Source organism: Haliaeetus albicilla, chromosome 18, assembly GCF_947461875.1.
Source record: "Haliaeetus albicilla chromosome 18, bHalAlb1.1, whole genome shotgun sequence".
NCBI lineage: Eukaryota > Metazoa > Chordata > Aves > Accipitriformes > Accipitridae > Haliaeetus > Haliaeetus albicilla.
The window spans coordinates 685390-709486 of NC_091500.1; the positions used below are offsets into that span (position 1 = coordinate 685390).

The following is a 24097-nucleotide window of genomic DNA, read 5'->3' on the forward strand; positions in this document are numbered from 1 at the left end:
TCACCAACAGCATATTGCACAATTGCTGCCCCCCTGCCAAACCACAACCTGAAAACTATTCTCCAATAACTTTTAAACCATTAGTTTACATTCTTTGCTACCCATTTTTGTCTTTTGTCCTTCCCTTGACAAGCATAGCTACTTTTTCTTCCCTTCCAAGCCTTGTTTTCCCTGGAACATTTGGCCAAGTATTCTTAAACTGTTTCTAGTTATTAATATTTTTACGTTCACATTATTTAGTCAGCTGAAGTAGATTTTAACTTTGTGAGACAGTCTCGTTTAAAGCATTTGTTAGATGCTGATGTGCACCTCATTTACATGAAACAAATGTAATCAAGTCATGATCACTGACACCTAAATAATGAGTCATTGTGGCCCTGAGTAATTCCTCTTTCTAAGTTGAGTTCTATTAAAGAATCTCCTCTGGCTATGTCACTTTTCACACTTAAAAACCGTGGGGGGGTTTTGTGTGCCTTTTTTTAAAAATTTATTTATTTTTTTATTTCAATGGTATCACTTACACAGAAAACCTCAAACATCTTATATCACTTATATAAAAAACCCAGTAGGTCTTTTTTGTCCTATGTTAATTTTATTGTCATGTGATTGTTTGATATCAATCACCTACTTACATTATTTTTACAGCAGAACATTATCTGTTGTTCCTGCAGTCATCCTTGTAGAATTAGGCAGTATTTCCCAATAGTTTGGCTTCTTAGGGCACGCTTTTTTTTTTTTTTTTTTTTTTTTTAAATTAAAGCTGGCAGCACAGAGCAGATGTCTCCAAGTTGTCTCGCTGCTGCCAAGAGTGTCTGGGCAGCAGTCCCAGTCACTGCAGAAGGTGCTGTACCCCCACCCGCATGTCCCCAGGGCCACGCACTCCTGCCAGGCTGCCTGGAGCTCCCCCCGCTGCTGGGGCATCCAACTGCCTCTGGGCTCAGGAAAAAGGCAACGCCAGGTTTGTAAGCCGAGGTATAGGCTGTAACTGATTGGAAGCAAAAAGCAAGCTTGGAGGCACTTCTCTACCAGCACCTTCAATGGGTCATGAATTAAAAATAAAACCACAAAAGCAAGCCACCCGCTTTTACCATTCCTTGTCTAGCTGAGGACTGAAACTTGTTTGATCCATTAACAAATTATTAAGTCCTAGCAAAAAAAGTAATTTATCAAACTTGGTAATCTGTCAGAAGTAAAACTTCGTCTCATAGTTTTGGGTTCAGTTTCCACAGCCTTCCTTCATGCAGGCAGTCACAATACCATTGCTGTAATTGTTTTCATACACTGTACTTATGCAATTACTTAATTTTTTTTTTTATAGAAGTATCGCATTGTAAACTACTAATTTTCTCTTGTGAATGTTATTGCGTTTCAACGTGGAAGCAGCACAGAGAAAAATCTAAAAAGAAAAATGTGAACAGATTCATGATCTGATAAGATTTTAAACATGAAATTGTTTTCTACGAGGCCGAGCAGCACCCTTACTACAGAAAAAAACAGATTTAAAGCTAAGTGACAAGCTCCACAACACATCCTGGCCAAGGCATGGAGCTAATTCTGTGGACAATGTACAACCTTGTCCTTGTGGGTCTGATAAGCCATTCATTTAGGAGAACACAGACTTCAGCTCTGAAATGAACAGTAGTATAAAAGATTTTTTTTTTTTTTTTTTTTTTAAATTTGAGTGCAATTTCACAGAGAAAATCAGAACAATTATATCCCATTAAATCACATCAACTCCCCTCACTGCACAGGACTAAAGCAAGCATTATAAAAGTTGGTAAATATTCAGTGATGCAAGAACTGGAAAAAACAACCACACAGCTAAGCAGAAATTGGTAAAGCTCAAAACTATGTTGTTAAGGAGTCTAGCATTGCAACTACTCTTCCATATCAAGTTATGGATCTTCTATGCTTTTCACAAAAGAAAGCCACACGAGTGTTTTACCACGCTATGATAAACTTTACAATTCTCACCTTTCCAATATTTTGACAAGCTAGCCTCCAGCTTTTTCTTAATGAGTGCCACAACTGTTAAAAGGAGCGTATAGAAGAGCCAGTCAATCAAAATCATTTGGCATTAGGAAAGGCCAAAGCAGCACATCCTAATATCGAACTGTCAGAGGTTACAAGACATTCAGATTTGAATACCTTGGTTCTCCATTCAGAAATTGTGACAGAGAAAACAGTTCAAGAAGAATCTGATATTTATGACGTCAAAAGAAAACTGGAAGACCATCAATTCCACTTACTCTCAGAACTGCAAACTACTCAATACACATGAAAATGGGAGTCCTCCATTTTACATAAATTATATCCCTTTGCTTTACTCCTCTCTCCTCATTCTTCTCTATAGTACGTGCTTAAATTTAGATATATAAAAAGACTGAGACTTTTTCTCGAGACTCTGTAGGACATTAAACCAGATCTATTTGGAGGCTTTGTTTATTATACATATACAGTAACAGAAGTTGTTTGGGGGTTTTTTTGTCTCTGGTTTTCCTTTTGATGTGAAAACTGGCAAATTGGGGAAGCAGACTGATTTCAAGTCTGTTCAACAACAGTACAATGGTATTTAGTTAAAATCATTCCATCGGTTTGACAGCAAGGTCAGAATGAAAGGGTAACAATAATGCCATTGAGCAGAAAAACACAAACCTCTCAGTAAGACAAGTAAGAATGTAAAGCCAATGCTCCCAGGCAGCAGCAACAAGCTAAACCACGCTACCGCTAATATTAGGCAACATTAACTTGCCAGTAAATATGTTTAAAATTGTATAAACAAAACAATGTTAATCTACAATAAGTAAGAAAATAGAGTCTGCTCCAATGTGGTGATGTGCAAAAGGTAAGATTGATTAGTACTTTGAAATGCTAATAGATGCAAGTAGAATATACAGTCAGGACTTAGTTTAACTACACATAAACATATTCTGTATCTCTTTTCTTGTTAACAACATATTCTTAACAAAACAATATGTTTCAAATAATTTTTCAGAGAAACACTTGTAACAGTTATATCATTGCAACTTTATAATTCTAATCTAAGGGCTCCTTTCTGCTAACCTATTTCAAAGTGAAATACAGCCACAAATACCTTGTTTTGTGTCACTGATTAAGTGAAAAATAGATTAAAATAGATACTCACACTATATGTGCAAGATCAAGTGGCTTTTCTGGCTGCTCAGGAAATACAGGACGAGGTGGTTCTCTGCTTGGTACACAACCAAGTGATTTACTAATTGCATGGCTCAGCTTCTTTGCAGGTGACTTCTGTTTTTGAAAAGAATAACAAAAATGAGTTGACTATTACAAAGAGCAGGGTAATATGTGCAATCAGGTAACAGAGAAGTGTAAATAGAATATTCAGAAATATCTGGTTATATTATACCATACCTGAGAAACTAGTACAGACACTACACATAGGTGAACAAGTTTTGTGTGGGGGGTTTTTTGTGCTGTAATATTGAAAAATGAAGCAGTTTAACAAAAGTATGTAAGATGAAGAAATAATCCAATTGTCTGGTCTTTCTATCAGGAATTAAATCAAGGGGCAATCATATCCAATTAAGGGATTTCTTATACTTACTCACAATGTCTTCTGAACACAGATATTGTATTTTGAGGGGAGGGCAGGGGAAGAACAAAGGACCTGGTGCATGAGCAGGTAAAAAACCTGCATGCACAGGCTTACCAACTGCCAGCACTGCTTTCATTTCCCATCTATTGGAATCAACAGAAAGTTGGCGCTATGCCCCCTCCCTCTGTCCTTTACAAAGGCAATTGTTTTTGAAAAACAACTTTCAAATTTTTTGTTCATTATGGGCAAAGCCAAGGTGAACCGTAGTGTTAGATATGAATGACTGGTTTCTTTATTTTCTTTCACAAATTCACTTGGTGGTGCTAACTAATCTCACAGAAGCAACTATCCTGGGATCATCTAAGGAAGACTGAACGGCTGGGGACAAGCATTGCCAAACACACAAGAATGGATAGCTGGCCTGAGTCATGTGCTTAAAATGTGTTTTTAGTCCAATGTTGACTTACAAAATTAAGTCTTAAAATGTTATTACATCCACTGAACGCATGCCAGTGATGTGGGAGGCCAGATAATGCTTTCATGAGAGCTCAGAAGTAACCTGACAGTTCTGTTTTTCTGATTTAACCCACTAACAGTCCACGTATGTGTAACCGAGTGGCTAATTACTCCTACGTAATTTTTTTACTACTCCTGTAAGACATTGCAAAGCAGAATTAGGACCAATTCTAAAGGCACATTCAAATTAAAATTCAGATAACACTGATTTAAGTAGGAGGCAAGACAACCCAGGACAGGAGTTACACATACAGTTACAGTTTATATAAATTAGTAACTAGCAACTACTAACTAATATTTACTAACAATTAAAAACAATTAGTAATTAGTAAACCAGTGAGAATCTTCAACTCTGGGCCTCTTGGCTTTAGCAATATAAAACAGGCAATAAGGGCTTTTTTGAGTGGAGAATCTATGCGTGAGGAAGTTGTTCCCTCTGTGGATTTACATGGTTTGTAGTAGATTGGGATGCGTTTTAAGTATAAAGTAAAATACTTTATATCAATTGGAAAACAAGGAAAAAAAGAGAAAAATTCCTTTCAAAATTAGAAAAGATGAGCTGGATGCCTGTGAGAATTTATTAGAATAGCCAGTTCTTAACTGAAGATTTATTATCCTCCTTCAGTTACCTTACAACTCAAAGTCAATGCTAACTGAGAACTCTAAAAACCATCAATGGAAGCTGCCTCCGAATTCATGGTGAATGTAGTTTTGGGAGAAAAAGAATTACTCATGATCATATTCTTCCTTGGAGTACATGTCAGAGACAATTCAAGTGGTAGCTACAGTCAAATTCCAGTCACATGCCTCCATCAGCATCTAACACTGCTTTACAATGCGTACTCTGGCCTGGTTACCATATTAAGACCATACTGTTTCACAAATCAAACCAATTATTCAATATGTTGCAGCCTAATTCCTTTCAGATTCTAGAACTTTTATTCATCAGCCCACAGATCCAACCTGTGAAGCAGCAGAATACATGAAGACCACGGAGAGCAAGCCATCTAACAACCGTCAGATACCGGGTGGAATGGGCAATTGATCTTCCCAATATATTATCTTTGGCTCTTGCAGACGGAAAGTCTTGGGCCTATTGAAGTACCACTGCAAAAATCTCGTGAGGAGTGTAAGATTCTTATCTCCTCTCACCAAGAAGGGCTTCAGTAGGAAGGATGTCAAGATAATTAACTGCTTCAGGTGAGTCTCCCAGAGGGACCTCTGTAAAAGAGCATGTTCAGAAGCACTTCAGCCTACTAATTCACTAAATACTAAGCACTAAAAAGACTTGCTGATAGTAAGCTGATGTTTTGTTTTTGTTTTGGTTTGTGTTTGGTTTTTTTTTAATGTGTTGAGAAAACCTGGTAGATTGCAATCAATGGATGATCCTTGCAAAGTGAAGTACACAGCGCTCTCACTATGAAAGGTTCTACAGATGATCATCAGCCTTTAATTATTTTGAAATCCTATGAAAAACACAATCCAATCTTTATGTTACTTCTTCCTAATTCCACAGTAAAATTTAAATTATGCACACAAATGTGATGACACCGAAAGTAAAATACTAGTTTTCCTAAATTAATTCTTCTATATATTGAAAATTTTCACATTTATCTCTCTCTCAATTTGTTCTCCGCTTCTTCTCCTTTTAGAGTATTTCCTACTTGACTCTCTACCCTGTTCATCCTTGGTTTCTGCACAAACCATCTATTCTCAGCGTACCTTTTCTGTGACCTCCTCTTTAGAGTATTTTTAGGCTATTTTGAAGTGTTTTTTCCATTGTGGTAACAAACACTATATCCTATTGTGCTACCCCACCATTTATTTTGTCAAACAAACACAGTGCTGTCTAGAATGCTGTACAATTGAGCCACTACTGCAGCTTCACTTTCTGAAAATTATAGGGGAAAGATAATTTCCATTGATCCCAACTTCTTGATAATGCTTCTCAGTGCAGCTGACAGTGAAAAGAGCACAGCAGGCAGAATGAGCATGCTACTTCACAGGCAAGTATACCTCTTACGGGTATCTCATTTCCCTGAGAAACAGCTATATTTTCTTTCAATTAGCTGAGTTCCACTTTAGTGATTTCTAATAAAAACCACCTCTCTCATCATTGTTGCTTATCTTGACCTCCTGCCTGTTTGATACTGTCTGTAAGATACTCTCCCCTTCAAAAAAGCAGAAAAAACAAATAGAAAGCCCCAGAGTAACATAATCCTCTCATCCACCACCACAAATACCACTATCCCCTTCCCCATCATGGACACCACCACTGTGAACCTCCCCACATAACACATCCACTTGCCCATCACTAGCACTACTGTATTTTTACAACTTCTTCCTCCCCAGCTGTTCATCTTGTTCCTTCCTGACTTTAATCTGTATTTGTAAATAGCTGGGGGCAAACTATGTTTTATGAAGTATCTGCAACTTTTGTCACAACAGGATCTCAGTCAGTTTGGAGCTTGGATGTACTATTGCAAAATCCCCTATATTAATAAATTCCAACTCCAAATAAGTAGTTAAAATTAATAAAGAATTTCAGACTTTGAAAAAGGTTTCACACATCCTAGAGTCCAATTTATGGACTTATTTATCTTCAGCTTTAGATGGGAAAACAGTGTGTTGTGCCTTTATTTTCAGAGGCTTTCAACCACTTAATGTTTCATTCTGCTACAGAAGCGTAACTGCAGAAACCAGCCAGCAACACGCTGCTCTACCTTCAGCTTCATCCACACACTCTCTTGGGAATGGCTAACAGGCAATCCATTTTTACTTCCTAAATGGGCACGGTACGTGACTCAGTGGGATTTGCACCACTGTGGCCATTATATCAGTCTGATGGTAAGCATGGTTGATGATCCAAAAAAAGTCAGGCACATAAACGAAATACGTGCTCTTTATCTGGACACAACGTTTCAGCAACCTTCCTGGACCCTGGTATTCATGTTTTTGTTTTTCCTCCGAAATGTTAAGTCACATAGCAACTTACTTTCCCTTTTTACTGATCATCTAATTGCCAAGACATTCATGAAAAGTTCTTTCTCTGCATTATTCCAAAAGGTTCATGAGTTATAAAAGTATCAGTTTGGCTCTAGCAATCTGCCAGTAGCGCTTTGCAGTTGTGAGTGCATTAGCAAGGAACAACTGCAGTGCTTCTGGTGGAACTCCTGCTTTTCAGCACAACAAATCTTCTTACAGTCTGAGATTCCTTCTTCAGCAAACTCTCTCAGCCTTTTACCTATCTAGACCTATCAGTGGAGGATACTTACCTTTTTCCCAAGCCTATCAATAAATATTCAAAAGAAAGTTTCTGCTTCTTTTTCATCATGCATAGAATAATAAAACTTGTGAGAAATGTTTGCCACCAGTTACCTAGGTGTTTAAGGAATCAATGATCTCCAGATAGTGACAATTCAGTATGCAGTTACTAGACATCCCAGTAGATCCCCTTCCTTTTGAGCTGATTATTCAAGATACACGTTTTTGGGTTTCCTGTCTTCCAAAATACCTATGAAGTTCAGAGTCAGAGCTGGACTACTGAATTACGTATGAATCCAGATATCCAGGCTGTTTCTATAACATCACTTCCACTACCACTTTCTAGATGATAAATTTTAATAAATTTTTCAACTGAACAAGAAATCGAGGTCAGATCAGGTGAACATTATGCAAGTTGTCTCTCTCCAGGCACAGCACTGGCTGGTATGCACGCTTTCTGCAGCTACTGCAGTGGCAAGCTGCAGAAGTTCATAAGTAGCAGCAAACAGTTTTCATGATCCAAAACAGTGTCTACCTACCAGCAAGCACATCTGACTTCTCCAGGTTCCAGAGAAAGCTCAAAAAAAAGTAAAATAAATACTTCTGAGAGGCTGGAATGTTTGTTCTCTTTTTTCCCCTAAAAAGTTGAAGGAGACCCTGGCTCTGCACTTGTACACATCTGGTGATTTCACATTCCACTTATATAGCCACAAGGTAAGGTTAAAACACCTTTCCTATTAACCATGGAATCACACTCCCTATGGCACTCATCCTCAGTTAGAATCAAATGTAAACCCAACACTTGGGGTTCAGTTATTTCAGGAAATTTATCACTGATACATCAGTCAAGGACTGTTCTAGATTCTACATTTTTATTTAATAAACAATCATGGTTTTATCCAACTTAGTTATGAATAAAGCATGAACAAAATATGACTTATGTAGCAATGCCTGCGTAAGCATGCAACTAGCCTATAAAAGTCATTTTAAGTACTAGAGCAACTATTCAACTGATTTTTCCCAGAGACCCAGAAGGCAGATGTCAGCACATCACCGCACTGTGCGGGGTCTGGCTCTGCTCGACCAGTGAGACATGCACACTGCTCGCAGCTGGAAACACTGCTCTGCAGCTGCTTTCTAATAGCAGGGATTCAGCTTGCTGTCCTGGGAGTTAGGAACATACTACGAAGGGACCTCCCACAGAAAACACGGCCAGTGCTGAGTGTGTACGTTCTTAACCAAGTTTAGACAAAACTGAGTTGCGCCTCCATCCCGACAAGCATTACCCTTGGAGTTGCCTAGATCTGCACAAACAAACACGGCTGAGGTATGTGCCTCAAATGCAAATGGACTGACCACTTTCTGCTGGGAAAACTAATATGTTATTGACAGATACCACTGAGAAACTGTTACATGTGCAAAAGACATGAGAAATTATCAGTAAAATGCAACTGTGATGTTCCATACGTTTGAAAACCCATTGCACCTTTATTGTGTGTTGCCAGATCCTCTTCACTTCAGAAAAGTTTGTAGATCCTATCCTATTCTTCACTATGGGGGTGGTGAGGCACTGGCACAGGTTGCCCAGAGAGGCTGTGGATGCTCCATTCCTGGAAGTGTTCAAGGCCAGGTTGGATGGGGCTTTGAGCAACCTGGTCTAGTGGAAGGTGTCCCTGCCCATGGCAGAGGGGTTGGAACTAGATGATCTTTAAGGTCTCTTCCAACCCAAACCATTCTATGATTCTGTCTCTGTCCACCTGCCTTCCTATCAAAGGTTACATCTCTTAAAAACCCCAAAACTTCCACCATGGAATTAAAAAGCTGGAAACTACAAACTACGTTACCAAAAGTTGTCTCTCTAGCTTTTTCTAATTGTCTGTTTATTAATCACACCACCTCTACCAAAAGAGTCTAGTAAACAATTGTTACGATGGCCTTAGAAATTTGTAGGTAATAAAAACTGAACTGAAACTTGGTTGATAAGAACACTTGTTTGAAAATTGAGGTTTTAAAGTTATCTGTTTCACTCTCTCTTTCCCCCCCTCCCCTCCAATATCTGTCTCATTCTACGGATACTACTTGTAATATCATAAACCACACAGGATGCAAACACAAAGTAAGGCAGCATCTTAAGTAAGACGCCCTTCTTCTATACTGAAAATGGGTAAGCAAGCAAAAAAAATTTTCAGAGTCAGTGCACAGAGAACTTTCCCTCTTCTCCCAGCAGAGGAATTGTGCTGAGCAGCCAAGTGGATTAAGTAGAAAGAAGCCCGTAAGGTAAGTGAAGCGAGCGGAATGCATAGACAGAAATGGTACTGCAAGAAGGAAGCTAAAGCACACACGTCTGCCTCCAGCTCTCAGCAGAGAAGGTACACAGTCACCCCAGATGTCCAGGCCTGTTATCTGTCTGTGTGTGAGGGCAGCGTGCCCTCTGCTGGAAAATGCTGAATTATAAAAGGGTTTTTCACATCACTTGAAAATAGGAGCCCATGTGATGGTGGAAGTCCACACAGACAGCAACGTGACAGGGATGCAGAGCACACCATTTAATACCGTGTTCCCTTTCAGCTTGTTTCTGGGAGACTGAATAAAAGCATGTTCGAAAATTTCAAACAACAACTTTAAGGTAGTCTAAATGGGAAATTAAATGAACCAGAAATATAAGAGATGTAATTGTCAGAGCAAAATCTTATTAACAGCTACTTACGGTATTGCTAGACTTTAACTCGGTAGATAAAAGGGTCTGTCTTTTGGTATAGATTTGATTAGTACTCGGTATAATGACTTCCCAACGGAAGCCATAGATATTATCACTATAGAAACAACTAAGCATTTGTTTGGTTTGTTGATACATATTCCAAAGCCACCATGTTAAGGGTGGTTATAAATAACAAACATTCCATTATTTATAGCAGGAAGAGCGTTCTAACTCAACCACAGTTAATAAGCCATCAAAACTTACACCCTAGGGTATAAGCCCTTAGGGTACTTGGCTATTTTAACATTTTACGTGAAAATTATGGATGACAGAGACTGCTTAAGTTTAGCAGACTAAACAAAAAATAAACAGAATGAACAATGACTAACTACATGCTTTCAAAATGAACAATTTGATTTTCAGTTCTGCTGCACATACATAACTAAATGAATCAGTGTTTAAGGCTATTTAATAAAAACAAAATTGAAATAGCCCAGAAGGAAAAATTTGGAAAGTGTTTGAAGGTGTCTTCCCCCCCCCCCCCAAACAGGCCCCAACAAGCAATGTGTTCATGCAACAAAATCCCTCTTTCAAAAAAATGTTTCTACCTGAACTTACATATATACGTAATATCACTCTAGTAATATATATATGTATATACATATTTAAAATATCACCATACTATATGATTTATAGTATCAAAAATTTTCAAAGGCATTTCAGAATTTCAGGAAAAAGAACCTTATGAAAATACTTATTATTAATGCTTATTCTGGGTCTTAGGGCTCCAAACTTCTGAAAATACACCATACAAGACTGAACTGGACCTGGCTGTATTGGAAACCCAGGAAAAATAAGTTTCTTTTTTCATTGTATCAAAGTACCAGCTAATCTCTGCAGATCTGGTCAGCAGGAGTCTGTGGGTCTTCACTCAAGAAATTATTGTTGAGTAAACACACAAGGAGGTCATGCTATTTCAGCTGAAGCTGCACCAGTGCTCAGTAGAAGTAAAGAGTTACAATGTGCATTTTGCAGTCCTGTCTTCCTTTCTAGACACCAATATAGTGTTTTCACAACAGTCTGACATTGCTGATGTGTGTTCAGTTCATAGGCAAGTGCATTCCCCGAACTGCCTTCCGCAGAACTGCTCCCCAGCCACGTATCCTTCATGAAACTTTGCGGTTGCTTAGTCTCACTTGAACTTTGCAATTTTCTGTATGGAACCGCATCTTTTTTGAAAACGTAAGCAATCCAAAATAGACACCTTCAAATTCATTCTCTTTGCTGGATGTTCTTCATCTTCTTATTGGGTACAGCTTTGCCCCTTTACCAGCGGTACTAATCACCCGGCGAATGAAGGCAGAAGTGTCCTGAAGACTGATGTGAAAAAGACACTTCAGATTCCCTGACCTCACCAACTGATGGATTTCATTGTCTGTTATTTAACTAGCAATGCAGTCCAAACCCAAAACTAAGATATATTTTTTTTAAATTAAGGAAGACTGATTTTCAATTTTCATAAAATTGATGCACAAGACTTTCAAAAGTTAAAAAAAAAAATTAAAAGAAAAACTATTTAAGAGACCTCTCTCAAGATTCCTCTTCCATGCTCAGTTCATAAGAGACAACCCAGTCTGTAGTAGTATTTTATATATCCCTGAATTTTTTAGTCCATTTAAAACACTTTGTTGCTTAAAAAAATCTGCAAAATGGTTAAAAAGGCTCAGAAATAAGTTTTTAGAGCTAGAGCCAGAAATATTACTTTAGACTGCAGGAACATAAATGCTCCTTACAATTGCCTTATTGTTTACTGGAATCCCACAGATTTCTCCATTTTTGTCCTTCATTTCCACCTTTTGTCTTTCCTTCACCTTTATGCAACTTTTAGCCTCTTATTTTCATCTTTCTTTGATGTGGATTCTGACTATGCTGAACAACAAACATAAGTATCTCCTTCGCTCTTCATGCCTTTTATTCTTTTGGCTCACATCCAGGCGTAACTCCATAGTTGTACTATACAAACCTCCTACAAAGAGATTTACATAAGCACGCCTTTTAAAAGCGTTCCTTCCATTTCACCTACTGCTGCAATTTCTTACCAGTTTGAGTTACATCTTATTTCTGTACAAGACAGCCAAATTTGCTACTGCTAAAATTCCTTCTACAGACTTCTGGACCAATTGTTTTTATGTATCAGTGTTTTTATTAGATATTAAAATGCAGCCTCTTTCTGCGTTCCCAACTATCATTATTTTCTTTCATACTTTCTTTCCTTTTCTTCTGTAAAAACCCAGTTTCCCAGTATCTTCTGCTGTTTCCAGTAATCTTCTACTTCCAGTTTCGTGCTTTGTTTAGTGTTGCTTCTGTAGGTGCAATTCCCTCTTCTCCTCCTCCATGAAGAATATGGAAGGGAACAGTTCCAGAGCCACTACCTGGTCCCGATAGCAGGTAATCTGAATTCTTGATCTCCAAAGCAAGGTGGCTGCACCCAGGCTGTCTAGTAGGCATGGTTCCTTGCCTGTGTCAACTCCTAAACCTTACCTTAGGAGCTGCTTGGGAGACTGCCGTCTGCTCCACGATAAAGCTAGGGATTGTTCTGACAGTCCAGCAGTTCAGATCATGCAACAACCCTGCACTGTTTCATTTACCAGAAGAGTGTATCCTCCTTTTCCATTTATATAATTTCCCACTCCTCCAGTTCACATTATCTCTTAAAATCAACTTATTCTGTACAGTCTAGAAAGAATCAAATGCCTCAAAAGTTAATACTGAAACAAAACAGGATGACAGATTCACAGGTCCTACTACCAGAATAGGGCACAGTCCATCTAACCTGACTTGCTGCAAACACAGGTCAGAGACTTCAGAAGGAAATATCTACATTAGAGTTAGAGCTACTATTTAGATACATCTTTGTATTAAAAAATGCAGACTGGATTTATATCTACTTAAGGGGATAATAATCTACTGGTAGTTCAGATTAAACATTCCAGAAGTTTATCACCCACATAGTTAAAAAAAGGACAATATTTAAGACCAAATTTTCCTACCTTTGCCTTCCAACTACTGAATGGTATTAAGCCCCAATTTTCTAAATTAAACAGTAATACTATAATGACTTTTCCTCATGAAGATAATTACTAATTATAATTCAATCATCATTTGCACTTCTCTTTGAGTAAGTAAAAGGTTGGTCTTAATCTTTTGCCATAAAATAGGGGTTTTTTTATCTAAAATTGTCTATTATTTCTTGAGATGTGATTATCATATAGTAATCTAACTGAATGTTATTTCTCATATAATTTCTTTAAGGCTTATTAGTTAAGAGTTTTCAATGCATGTATTTACAATTGTCAGGACAATACCAATACTGAATTTTTCTCTTGAAGAAATACTATCTTCAACAATGCCACTTGGATAAAGTTCCTTTCTAAGCACAGCATTCATGCTAACTGGTTTACCTTTCTGGGGAGGAAAGGTATTGCAACCTTTAAGTCTTTTTAAGCTAGAAGAGAGGAAAATACAAGAAAAGTAGGACTGATGTGTGTTTTCTTCCCCCTTTCACATGTTAAGGCCTTGAGAAGGACAGTGCTGTCTTGTGTGCTTTAAACAGCACTGAATACAATGACAACTATCAATAAATTAACAACGTTACTTGTAATAAAAACAGTACAGTGTACCTATTTATACGCATCTGCTATTTGAAAACCTTTGAAAGTCCTACTGTGCAGTTCTACTATAAAAACTTTAACTTTCAGAATAAATGAGTACAGAGGTGGTTGTTTCAGCATGACAAACAAAGGTGAGTTACCCAAGAGGAATGCTCCTTCATCTGATGCTGGTTGCTATGAGGACCATTTGCATGGCCACGCCAAAAACAGTTTTGACAGAGCTGGTAGTTGTGGCACTGCTGGCATCGGTACCGGAAACCCATCATGCTCTCACACCGGCAATACGAACATTCCACAGGATGGAAGACTTGGTGGAGATGGGGAGGGAAGGGGGACCAAAAAAAAAAAAAAGGAAAAAGAAAAAGAAAAGTAATAAGTGAACTTTAGGAAAACCTCGACCATTAAATTTCATTGGCGCTTACAACCCCCACCCCCCCTTCCCCACGTTCTTAACCACTTAACCAACTTGTTGGTCTGGGCAGGTCATGGATTTTGAGTGCAGAGCAGGTAATTTTGGTGAGATTAACCGTAAATTTAACTTGATGATAACATAGCAGTTCCATCTGACAAGCTCAGTATTTCTTCAGATTTCTCCCTCCTTGGAGACACTTGGACCCAGAAGGCTCCGTGGAAGTCCAACAACACTGAGAATACATATGTGTGGACAGGAAAAGCAGAAAGGCTATCTTCATGGACTCATTTCTGCCTAAGGAGATCACTTTGCCCTAGAGTCAGCTGAGAGAGCTTTTCACAGAACAGGCAAATTCAGAGCACCACGATGGGCTTCTGCTCTGAATCACCTCTCACTGAGGAACTTCCCTTGCTCTTCCCCAACTGTGAGCTGCCTCTTGGACCTCTATAGCTTAAACTGAAGAAATCCCCAATGTACCTCTAAACCTTAACATCCGAGAACAGGAAAATTAAATTAGGTATGACATGCAGAACCACCATTAGAGGCAGGCTTGAAAAAAAAATTAAAAAGAAAAAAGCTTCTTCCCTGTTCTTCTACCCATGAACAATCACAGGCTTGCTCCATTTAAGAGAGAAGTCTTCAGGATAAACAAAAGAGGAATGTCAGAATGAGGTAAAGGAGATATCTTACTATGTCAAATGCATCTTAAAAGGCAAGGCACAGGACATGGAACGGAAGGATGAAGGTGAAGGTGAATTACAGAAGCAAATGGTTTAGCTTTGCTGTGGGTCTAGAGCATAAGCAGTTACAGACAGGTATAAATAACTGCTATGGAGAAGACCACAGGAAAAAAGAGCAGCTCACTGGCCAGTCAGCTGAAATTCTTAGGTACATCTATTATAAACTACTGAGAGATGCAAGAGAAATAATTAGAAAGAGTCTGGAGTTTTGATCTGTGATAAAAATGATGACTTAGCTGTTCTAACTGAGACTTGGTGCAATACTGCACAGGGCAATAAAATTAATGTAGAAAGATACCGCTCTTATGGGAAGGTTTGGCCAGTTTAACAGTGCAGAAGTGACTACTACCTCAAGAGTGGATGCATATGTCAAATCTGTTGAAAACACACAGATAACAATTAAAGCAAAGACAACTTGAGCATTAATCTGATCAGGAATGCCATGGATAATTAAGCCAAGATCACCAGGTAGATGATGCTCTATTGCAGCAGGTAGCAACACTGTATAAAGCAAAGGACCTGATCATGGTAGACGATTTCAATATACAAATGCCCTTTGGGAATGGACTGTAGAGGAACTGGTGACTTTTTTTTTTTTTTTTAAATAGAAAAGGTAAAGAAAGCAATGAAAAGGAAGACTTCTAGATTTGGATCAAACAGTAGAAAAAAACTGGCTGAAAAAGATGATGACAAGTGACCTTAAGTTAACATGCCAACAGAGTAATTTTGTGAATTTTAGGAAGTAGAGGAGAGAAAACACGACTTCAGTGCAGCAGGTTTCAGTAAACTCATGAGAATGAGTAGATAAGCTACAAGAAGAAAAAATTCAAGAGGAAAAATGAGTAAGGAGAATTTTTAAAGTTTCTTTAAAAAGTTATGCTAAAGAAACAAGCATAAAATATCTCAGTGCAGAGAAAAGAGCAGACTTTAGTAAAAGACCAACATAGCTAAAATTGAATAGCTCCTTAATAACCTAAAATTCAAAAGGAAGTCTACAGAAGTGAAAACTGGGACAAATTATTAATGAGGGTTAAAATACTCACAAAGTTAGAAAAACAGAATGAGAGAAAACTAGCAGGGGATTTAAAAGAGACATTACAGGAATTGTAATTATGATCCTTAAAAGGGTGTGAAGTTATACCTAACTACTGACTTCTCATGTTATTTTACCTTGTAGAATACATACTGGAACAAATAATAAAGTACAGTACTGTAAACACCTGAAGAACAACAGAGAAATGAGCCATGGGTATTTGCCAAATAATCTGAATGTTTTACCATGACAGAGTAATTGACCTTGAAAATAGGAAACAGGCATCAAATGTCATCAATTTTTCATTTTACTTCAGCATTCTTACAAAATTGGTCTCCCATGATATTCTCATGACAATGGGAAATACACAGTAGACAAAAGGACTGTAACTTGGATGTGAATCTCATTGGAAAAAGACCAGAGAGCAGTTAAAATGGAAAGATCTGATGAGCAAAGGGCTTTATTCCAAGTCACAAATGGGTCAATATTTTTCATAAACATACTGAATGATCATCAAAAATGTCCGATTTAGGGCATCACATTTTAAGGAAGATGTGGGTTAATTGTACGTACAGGAGAAAGCAATAGGATTGTCTGAACAATATCTAGTAGACATCTTTGCTGGGAGTAGACTATGAGAAGGTATCATCAAACATGCAAGAGGTACTTACAAAAATAGCAATACATTCTCCAGAGCCAGTGGCCAAAAAACAGGTACTTAAGGGTTTAAACTGCAATAAGAAAAAACTCATGCTAGAACATTAGGAAAAACTTTCTCAGCCTAAGAATATTTAAATACTGATCTCACCCCAGCTTCAAGTCCAAAGAGGTGCTGAAAGTTTTTGATAGAGGATTTTAAGAAGCAGTGAGGCAAATCTTTCAAGAATGTTTACATACACTTGAGCTTGCCTTTGGGAAGAGAGATGGGTGAAGTCACAGGTTCCCAAAGCTTTTTTTTTTGCGCACCCCCAGCCCCACACTCTCCCGCAATATCCTTTCTGCCCGTGGCAGGGATGCTGTCTCCTGTTAAGCCAGAGCATTAAGTCACTACCTTAATGAAAGCCAATATACTGGTATCAGCTGATCGCAGCATGTTCTGTCTACCTCTGCATGCCACTTGATCTTGTCTCTTCTTCCCTACCTTTTCAAAAATGTCTCTTATCTTCTCTGACTCCATGCATTTAGAAGAGATTACTATTGATGAAAACGGGACAAAAGTACTACAGCATCCTGAACCAAAGAATCAAAACCTTGAAATTTATATGCTTGATTTAAGAAAGCAATAACAACATTCTGATAAAATAAAACATGAGGCAAAACAGTAATGGTGACAGTACTCAATGTACTGAGAAAAGCATGCTCTCAAAATGATTGGCAAAGAGAAGATCAGAACAATCAGTATCTGAGATTATTAGATCATGGGCAAGGTACCTGGCCATCAAGATAGAAACCAAAGAGGTGCACTTTTTGTTTGTTTGTGGGTTTTTTTTTGTTGTGGGGGTTGGGTTTTTTTTTTGTGTCTTTTTCTGAAAGTGACAAAGTTTAGCTATGGATGGGAAACAAAGAAATGAGGTGGAACAGCATGCTTCTTCCCAGTACCAACTTGCTGTCTTCCCCTTCCTGGCTTACTTGCAGGTGGTATGTCATGATCAAATGTAGGTATTACTCTTTTCCCATTTTTTTGTTCATTTCTGAATGCCATAAAATATGTTGTTGCAAACTTTATTTCTCTTCTCTCCTGTTCAGATTGCTTTCCACGCTCCCATCTGCATAAATCCAACTAGACTGTAGTTGCCATGAAGTGGTCAATTGAAAATGTTTTTCACATCATTGACAGGCCCAAATCCAAGTCACACTTGAGTCACCATGACCCCTCCTGCCTGTGGACTGCAAGAATTCACCTCATGTCCCAATCCATTTTTTTCTCTCCTTCCTACTCTTCTCCTGCCCTTGAAATACTTGTTCTAATCAAAATGCTCATGCTGCATTTTCTCTGCCTCAGTGATCTGAACTTTTTTTTGTTGTTGACACCTTTCTCTTTTGAAGGTGTCCCTATACCGAAAGCTCCTTGCCACATATGGGAGTGGGAGTTTTAAGCTTCTCTGCACTTTTCACTGCTTCCAAGTCTTCAGTCATTCCCTTTTCTGGCTGCCAGTACTCCAGACTCAAATCTCCTACAGGTCTTTCAAGAAAGGGACAACCTGCTCCTTCCTCCCTTTTCTCCTGCCAGCAAACCAATTCCCGATGGAAAGCACAGGAAGGGCAGGAGAGGGAAGCAGCCAGAGAGATTGGACCATGAACCCAATTCTCCTGTCTGGCTTTTCCTCCTTTTTCTGATTCCTGATCACAGATCTGTGTTCTGCAAGTTTTTGCTTTCCCTTTTTCTTCAACTGATACAGTCAGTGACTGTCATCGTATTTCAATCTCCATATACTGCCCTGGCTCCATGTAGTCATCTTTTATGTTATATTTTGACTGCTGATGCCAAACCCCAGTCTTTGCTCTGTCTGGAAAATGCCCTTCTCATGGGGACATATGATTAGGGCTTCCAAAATATGAGAGTAAAATAAATGATAGATTGCTAAAATGAAATAATGAAGAAGAGTTTTAGAGGAAAATTGTGGATCCATACTTTGGACATCTTGTTTCAAATTATCCTAATTTTAAAGATACATGAGAGAGTTAAGAGAGATGAAGGACTGGGTGATCAGAGACTGGTCTGGAACTGAGAAGCATATCCAAGTTGTCTGCTTACACATGACAGTATTTCTGTAGGAAGAACAGTATGAATAACAAAATGTAGATAGAACTAAGTAGGGGAAAAGAAGAGAGCCTTTATTAAATTGTGTAGGAGAAATTCCCAGAGACATTGAAAAAACTAGCAGGTAAAGGAAAATGAAAATACGACAGCTGCAAAATACAAGAAAAGAAATCAAAGAGGAGATAATAAAAGTAGAAAGCATGATGAAGATGTAATAATTCACCATTTTCACATAAATGTTTTAGGGAAAACCTTGGAAAAACCCCTCCTGTTCAAAACTCTGGCTAAGACAGAATTAATGTTGGAGGAGAAATGCTTTGAAGAACTTGCCATGACTATAAATACAAACTTTTATTAGACTGTTCTTTTACATGTGGTACTCACAGTTACATCTGTAAACAAGACATACTGCTATAAGATTTTGCTTTGTGCTAGTGGACACAGGCCAGCAATATTGATGTGTACACCCGTAACTTCTAAATTCTATTACTCGAATGTAAAATACATGCAAATGATACTGTTAGCTATGAGATTAAACAAGCCACAAAAAGCCTGTTACTCCAAATACTGCATTCCTTATAAAGCTGTATGTAATTTTACCACAAAAATCAAGTCTAGTACATGCCAAGCTCCAGGCTTCAACTCTGACTTGCAGATTTTTCCATGGAAACTATTCAAATAAGCAGAAGGAGAACTCTTCCAGGAGATTAACACTCTTAGCGAAAATCAGTGGATAGAGGTCTGCTCAGGCAGCAGTCAGAGCAGGATTCTATACCTTCCTATTGACTAAAGCAGGAACCTGACCTCCTTCGTCTAAATTAACAGTTGTGAATACACCCAAATACTCTTTGGGCCTGTGTTCTGCTGCCAAATCTCTGAACAAAAGCTAATCTCCTGGACTAACCGCATTCTGCTCCACTCACTGCAGTGGAACACTGCTTTACAACCTGTGATCTATGGACCACGTAGATCTGATGGACTACTTCGACAGCATCAGCAGGTTATGATGAACAGAAGCAATCTGGCATGTGCTACACAGCAGCCTATGTAGAAGAACCTTTTAAAATGATTTACATTCCACTGGAAAGCTTAGGTACCAGGAAAACAGAGTAAGACTGAAACACATTACAGAATTTGTATCCAGAAAAGAAATGATGGACTTAAGAACTCACAGAATACCACCAGTGGGACACGCTCCAAGGTGCCAAGTCAGATGATGGCTCTAACCAGGGCATGGAAAAACACAAGTGTATCACAAAACCCAGTCTAAGTTGTGCAAAGACTCTGCTGAGTCTAGCAGTGTCTGCCGAGCAGTAGCTTAACATCTTCCTGTACTCTGTAAAAAAGCTACACAGAATTACTGACTTATGCTACCCAAGTTACCACAGACAGGAATTAACATACCAGGGCAGCATGGACCAAAATATCTTTGCAGAGGCTTCTTTCTGAAACGTGCTTTCAGACGTTTGTTATCACTAGTAGGTACAAATGACACTGCGCCTCTTAGAGGGGTATCAGTCTTCCTAATTATAATGATGTCTACAGCAGTTTGTAGCTTCCTTTCCCTTTCTTTAAAGCAATCATCTGGAGAATCTAAGAAGTTTACAACTGGTTTTTAAGGGCGAGAGTTCACAACCAGAAGAGTCTTCCTTAATGACAACTTACAACTCTGACAGTGCAGGAAATTACCTATTGCTGGTACAGAAGATTTTAAAGCTACAGTTTTCTTATTAAGCCTTTTGTTTGCCTACTGACAACCCAAGGAGAATGCAGACCTCCATGAAAGTGTCCACATTCCCTAAAGCAAAAACTGAAAAAATTTTAGCTCCTGAGTAATCATAAAAACATTTTCTCAAAAATCACAATAAGGAAAAAAGGAAGAGTAGTTTCTCGATGGATGTCAGTGATACATTCAGAGCAGCAAAGGACAGACTGAATCCAAAGCACAAGCTTCTGTCACTGGAACTCCTTTACCACCATCAAGATAATTCTGAAGTAATTCTGAGTATGTCTGTAAACTTATATTACATTTCTTAATGGAAGCTAGAATTCACAGAAACCTGGGGAAGCACAGAAAGAATAAGTGTGAGAATAAGGCAATTCTGCTTCTGGAAAGGGATTTTCCCCTGTGCTTCAGGAAGGGCAGAGAAATGGCAACACAACCCACCCAGACACTGAAAATACTGCTCAGCCACTGACCTGCCCATCTGGAAGCGAGGAAGGGAAGAAAGGGGAAGGGAGCAGAGATCCGACACAGACCACCGAGAGGTGTCAGAGCTCTGCAATAACTGAGCGTGATCTTGGCCAGCCTCCACTCACCCTCCCACAAGAGGAATAATGTTGTTAGAGGAAAGTGTTAAGATGGCTCATGTATTCAACATCCCTGTCAAAACACCAGCACATCTTGCGTATCTTCCTGGGAAATCACCTTCCTCCTTTCAAAAAATGTGAAAAAGCCAAAAAAGAAAAATGGCATCATCACCACAGTTCCGTGGATTTTTTAGCCTTTTTTTTTGTTGTTCTTTTTTCCCTTTTTTTCAAAGGAAAGCTGAAAATGAATTCTACTGCAAGGCTTTACCTTCCCTTGTAAAAAGTAAAAGATTTACCCCAGCTAAGGCTGCTTTACAGCTGCTAAACACAAATTTGTCATTTTAGGAAAGGCAGAAATTCTCAACCCCATTCAGAAATTCCTGTAATTATTTTGATCTTCCGGGAAAGTTAAAGACTTATTTGTCACAGAAGGCAGCCAAAGCTTGAATTATAATACCTGACTGAAGAATGACCTGACATGGTTAAAAAAAAATGGTATGGAACATTTTTTAATTAGGAACTCCCAGACAGGAACTGCATTCTCCCTACCACACACATTTGGTTTTTTTAAATTTTTGTATTTCAGGTAAGATACAATCCTTACCCTAAAGAGTCTATGAGCTAGCAAAGTATTTCTACAAATGTTAATATAAGCTTAAGATAACAGCAATGGCAAGCTTAAAAGCTAGATGTTCTTTCTATATTTTCGCTTTGTTATAAACGGGAGAGAAAAAAACCCCATAGCCTGAGACAACTTCTTTCACTTGCCTTTACAAAGGATCCTATTTCTACAAAAGCATAACTAAACAGATTAGAATGTCTGCACAAAAGCATATTGTTATTAGGTTGCATATCAGCATGCAGATTGAGATGATGGCTCTCAAAAATAACATGCTGGCCTATTTGTTTAGATCAATACTAGCAATCCATGGAGTTTATTTGATGCCTTGAGAAAGAAGATATGTTATTTTTTACCTGTAAATGTTATGTCGCCAACAAAACAAGCTCAGTTCAGAGCTTAATTGCCTTTTGCTTATATCAGAGTTGAAAAGACAACCAAGGAAATTGCAGGTTTGTTTTTTTTTTTTTTTAAAGGTGTCAACTGTTCAAGTGCCTCTGAAGTAACTCAGCAGTGATTGCCAGAGTAATTAATGAGAATATTTACAAGCTGTGAAGACGACAAACATCAGGTTGGGAAGAAAGGTTAGGGAAGCACTACACTCTGACAAGGTGCAATCCAAAGAAAACTAACTTGCAGTGGAAATTAACAACTGATTCCAGAACAAGACTACTACTAAACCAATACTACAGGGAGAAGTGTTCAAGATAGTAGTAGCAAAGACACAAACTTAAAAGGATGGATCTTTATAGACTGAGCCCATTTTTATCAAATAAACATTGTTTACAGACTCACGGAAGAGGAGAACTTCAAGGAATGATTTAATGATTCTCATTGCAATCATACCTAGAATCACAAAATCGTTGAACAGCTGAGGATGGAAGGGACCTCTGGAGAGCTGCTCAAAGCAGGGTCCACCAGAGCAGGGTGCTCAGGCAATTGTCCAGTTGGGTTCTCAATATCTCCAAGGATGGAGACTCCACAACCTGGGCAACCTGATGACGCAGAGTTTGACCACCCTTACAATAAAAAAAAAAAATCTTGTTATGTTTAAACAGAATTTCCTGTATTTCCATTTGTGCCCATTGCCTCTTGTCCTGCCACTGGATACCACTGAGAAGAGCATAGTTCTATCTTCTTTACTGCTTCCCACCAGTTGTTTACACATGTTGATAAGGTCTCCCTGAGCCTTCTCCTCTCGAGGCTAAGCAGTCCCACCTCTCTCAGCCTATCCTTGTACCACACATGCTGCAGTCCCTTCATCATCTTTGTGGCCCTTTGCTGGACTCACTTCAGTAAAGTCCATATCTCCCTTGTACTGGAGAGCCCAGCACTGGACACAGTATTCCAGATGTGGTCTCACCAGTGCTGAACAGAGGGCAATAAACATCTCCCTCAACCTGCTAGCTATGCTCTTCCTAATGCAGCCCAGGACACTGTTGGCCTTTTTTGCTTCAAGATGGCATTGCTGGCTTATGCTCAACTCCGTGTCCACCAGGACCCCCAGGTCCTCTTCTGCCAAACTGTTTTCTAGCCAGTCGGTCCCCAGTGTGCACTGGTGCATGGGGTTATTCCTTTTCAGTGCTGAATTTCGTGAGGCTCATGAGGAAAGAGGCAAAATTATTTTTAAGACCTCACATTCTCATGAATCTGCACTGGGAGAATCATCTTATACATTTCAGGATAACTGACTACAGCCTTGAAAACCTATTCTGAAGAAACAGTTCAGCACCTCTAGTAAAGCATCCACAGTAAAAACAAAATTAAAAAAAAAATATCTGCATAGTGCTAGAAAATGAAGTTCACCTTGAGCAGGGAGGTTATTTATCATGAGCTTCCCTTTTGTCTGCCTTTATAAATTTCCACTGGTAAAAGTGGAAATGTTTCACAGTTCTCACAAGTTCTAGTATCAGATCGCAACATAACAGAGGTTCATCAGCTAGAGAGAGCTTCAGTAGCAACCCTAGTAAAGCACGCAGCATCTGGGTGGATATCAGAGTTACTCTCCCTATTGTCACTGCTGCTGATTTTAGTTTACACTGGATGTGAGAACCTGACACTAAGAAATTTTGTACAGTGCTGAAACACAGGTGCCAGCTGCAGCTTAAAATTTAAAAACTGAGTGTACCAAATTCAATAAGGGCCCAAATCAACGTCTGAAACTTAAGCCCTATTAATAATTGTGCAACACTTTATGGAACAATGTCAGTACTTTGTCTGGGAACCTAATGTCGCAGATTTCAGCTCCACAACTGCCATAGGGAGATGCCAATTCCTACCCTATCCAGTGCTGAAGTTCCCACCATGCCAGTCCTGGAAAAGAGCAGTCCTACACCCAGCACTGAACAACCGATCAGGATTAGAAGTGGAGGCAATGTCTCAAAGAAGAATGCACTCGCAGCAGTAGCCAATTATCACGTAACAGATGAAGACGAGAGAATCTTTGTGGCCAATTCTTTCCTCCAAATCAGAGGACCAGTTTTGGCAGGCTTGTAA

At 38.8% G+C, this 24097-nt stretch overlaps 1 protein-coding gene across 9 annotated transcripts in view; it reads right to left on the reverse strand.

The window, feature by feature from the left end:
• The window catches only part of DTNB (dystrobrevin beta), a 213559-nt gene that overhangs the window by 141158 nt on the left and 48304 nt on the right, over positions 1–24097 (reverse strand). For 8 of the 9 annotated variants that reach the window (XR_011328562.1, XR_011328561.1, XM_069805389.1 and 5 more), the window contains 2 exons: positions 13867–14033; positions 3146–3270 (listed from right to left, as the gene is read on the reverse strand). Coding sequence is in view for 7 of the 9 variants with exons in the window: in XM_069805389.1 (XP_069661490.1) it covers positions 3146–3270; positions 13867–14033 (292 nt within the window). In the remaining 2 variants the exon portion in view is untranslated. Of the gene's footprint in view, positions 1–1744; positions 2029–3145; positions 3271–13866; positions 14034–24097 lie in introns of those variants that run through there. The other variant, XM_069805394.1, reaches the window with a different exon arrangement.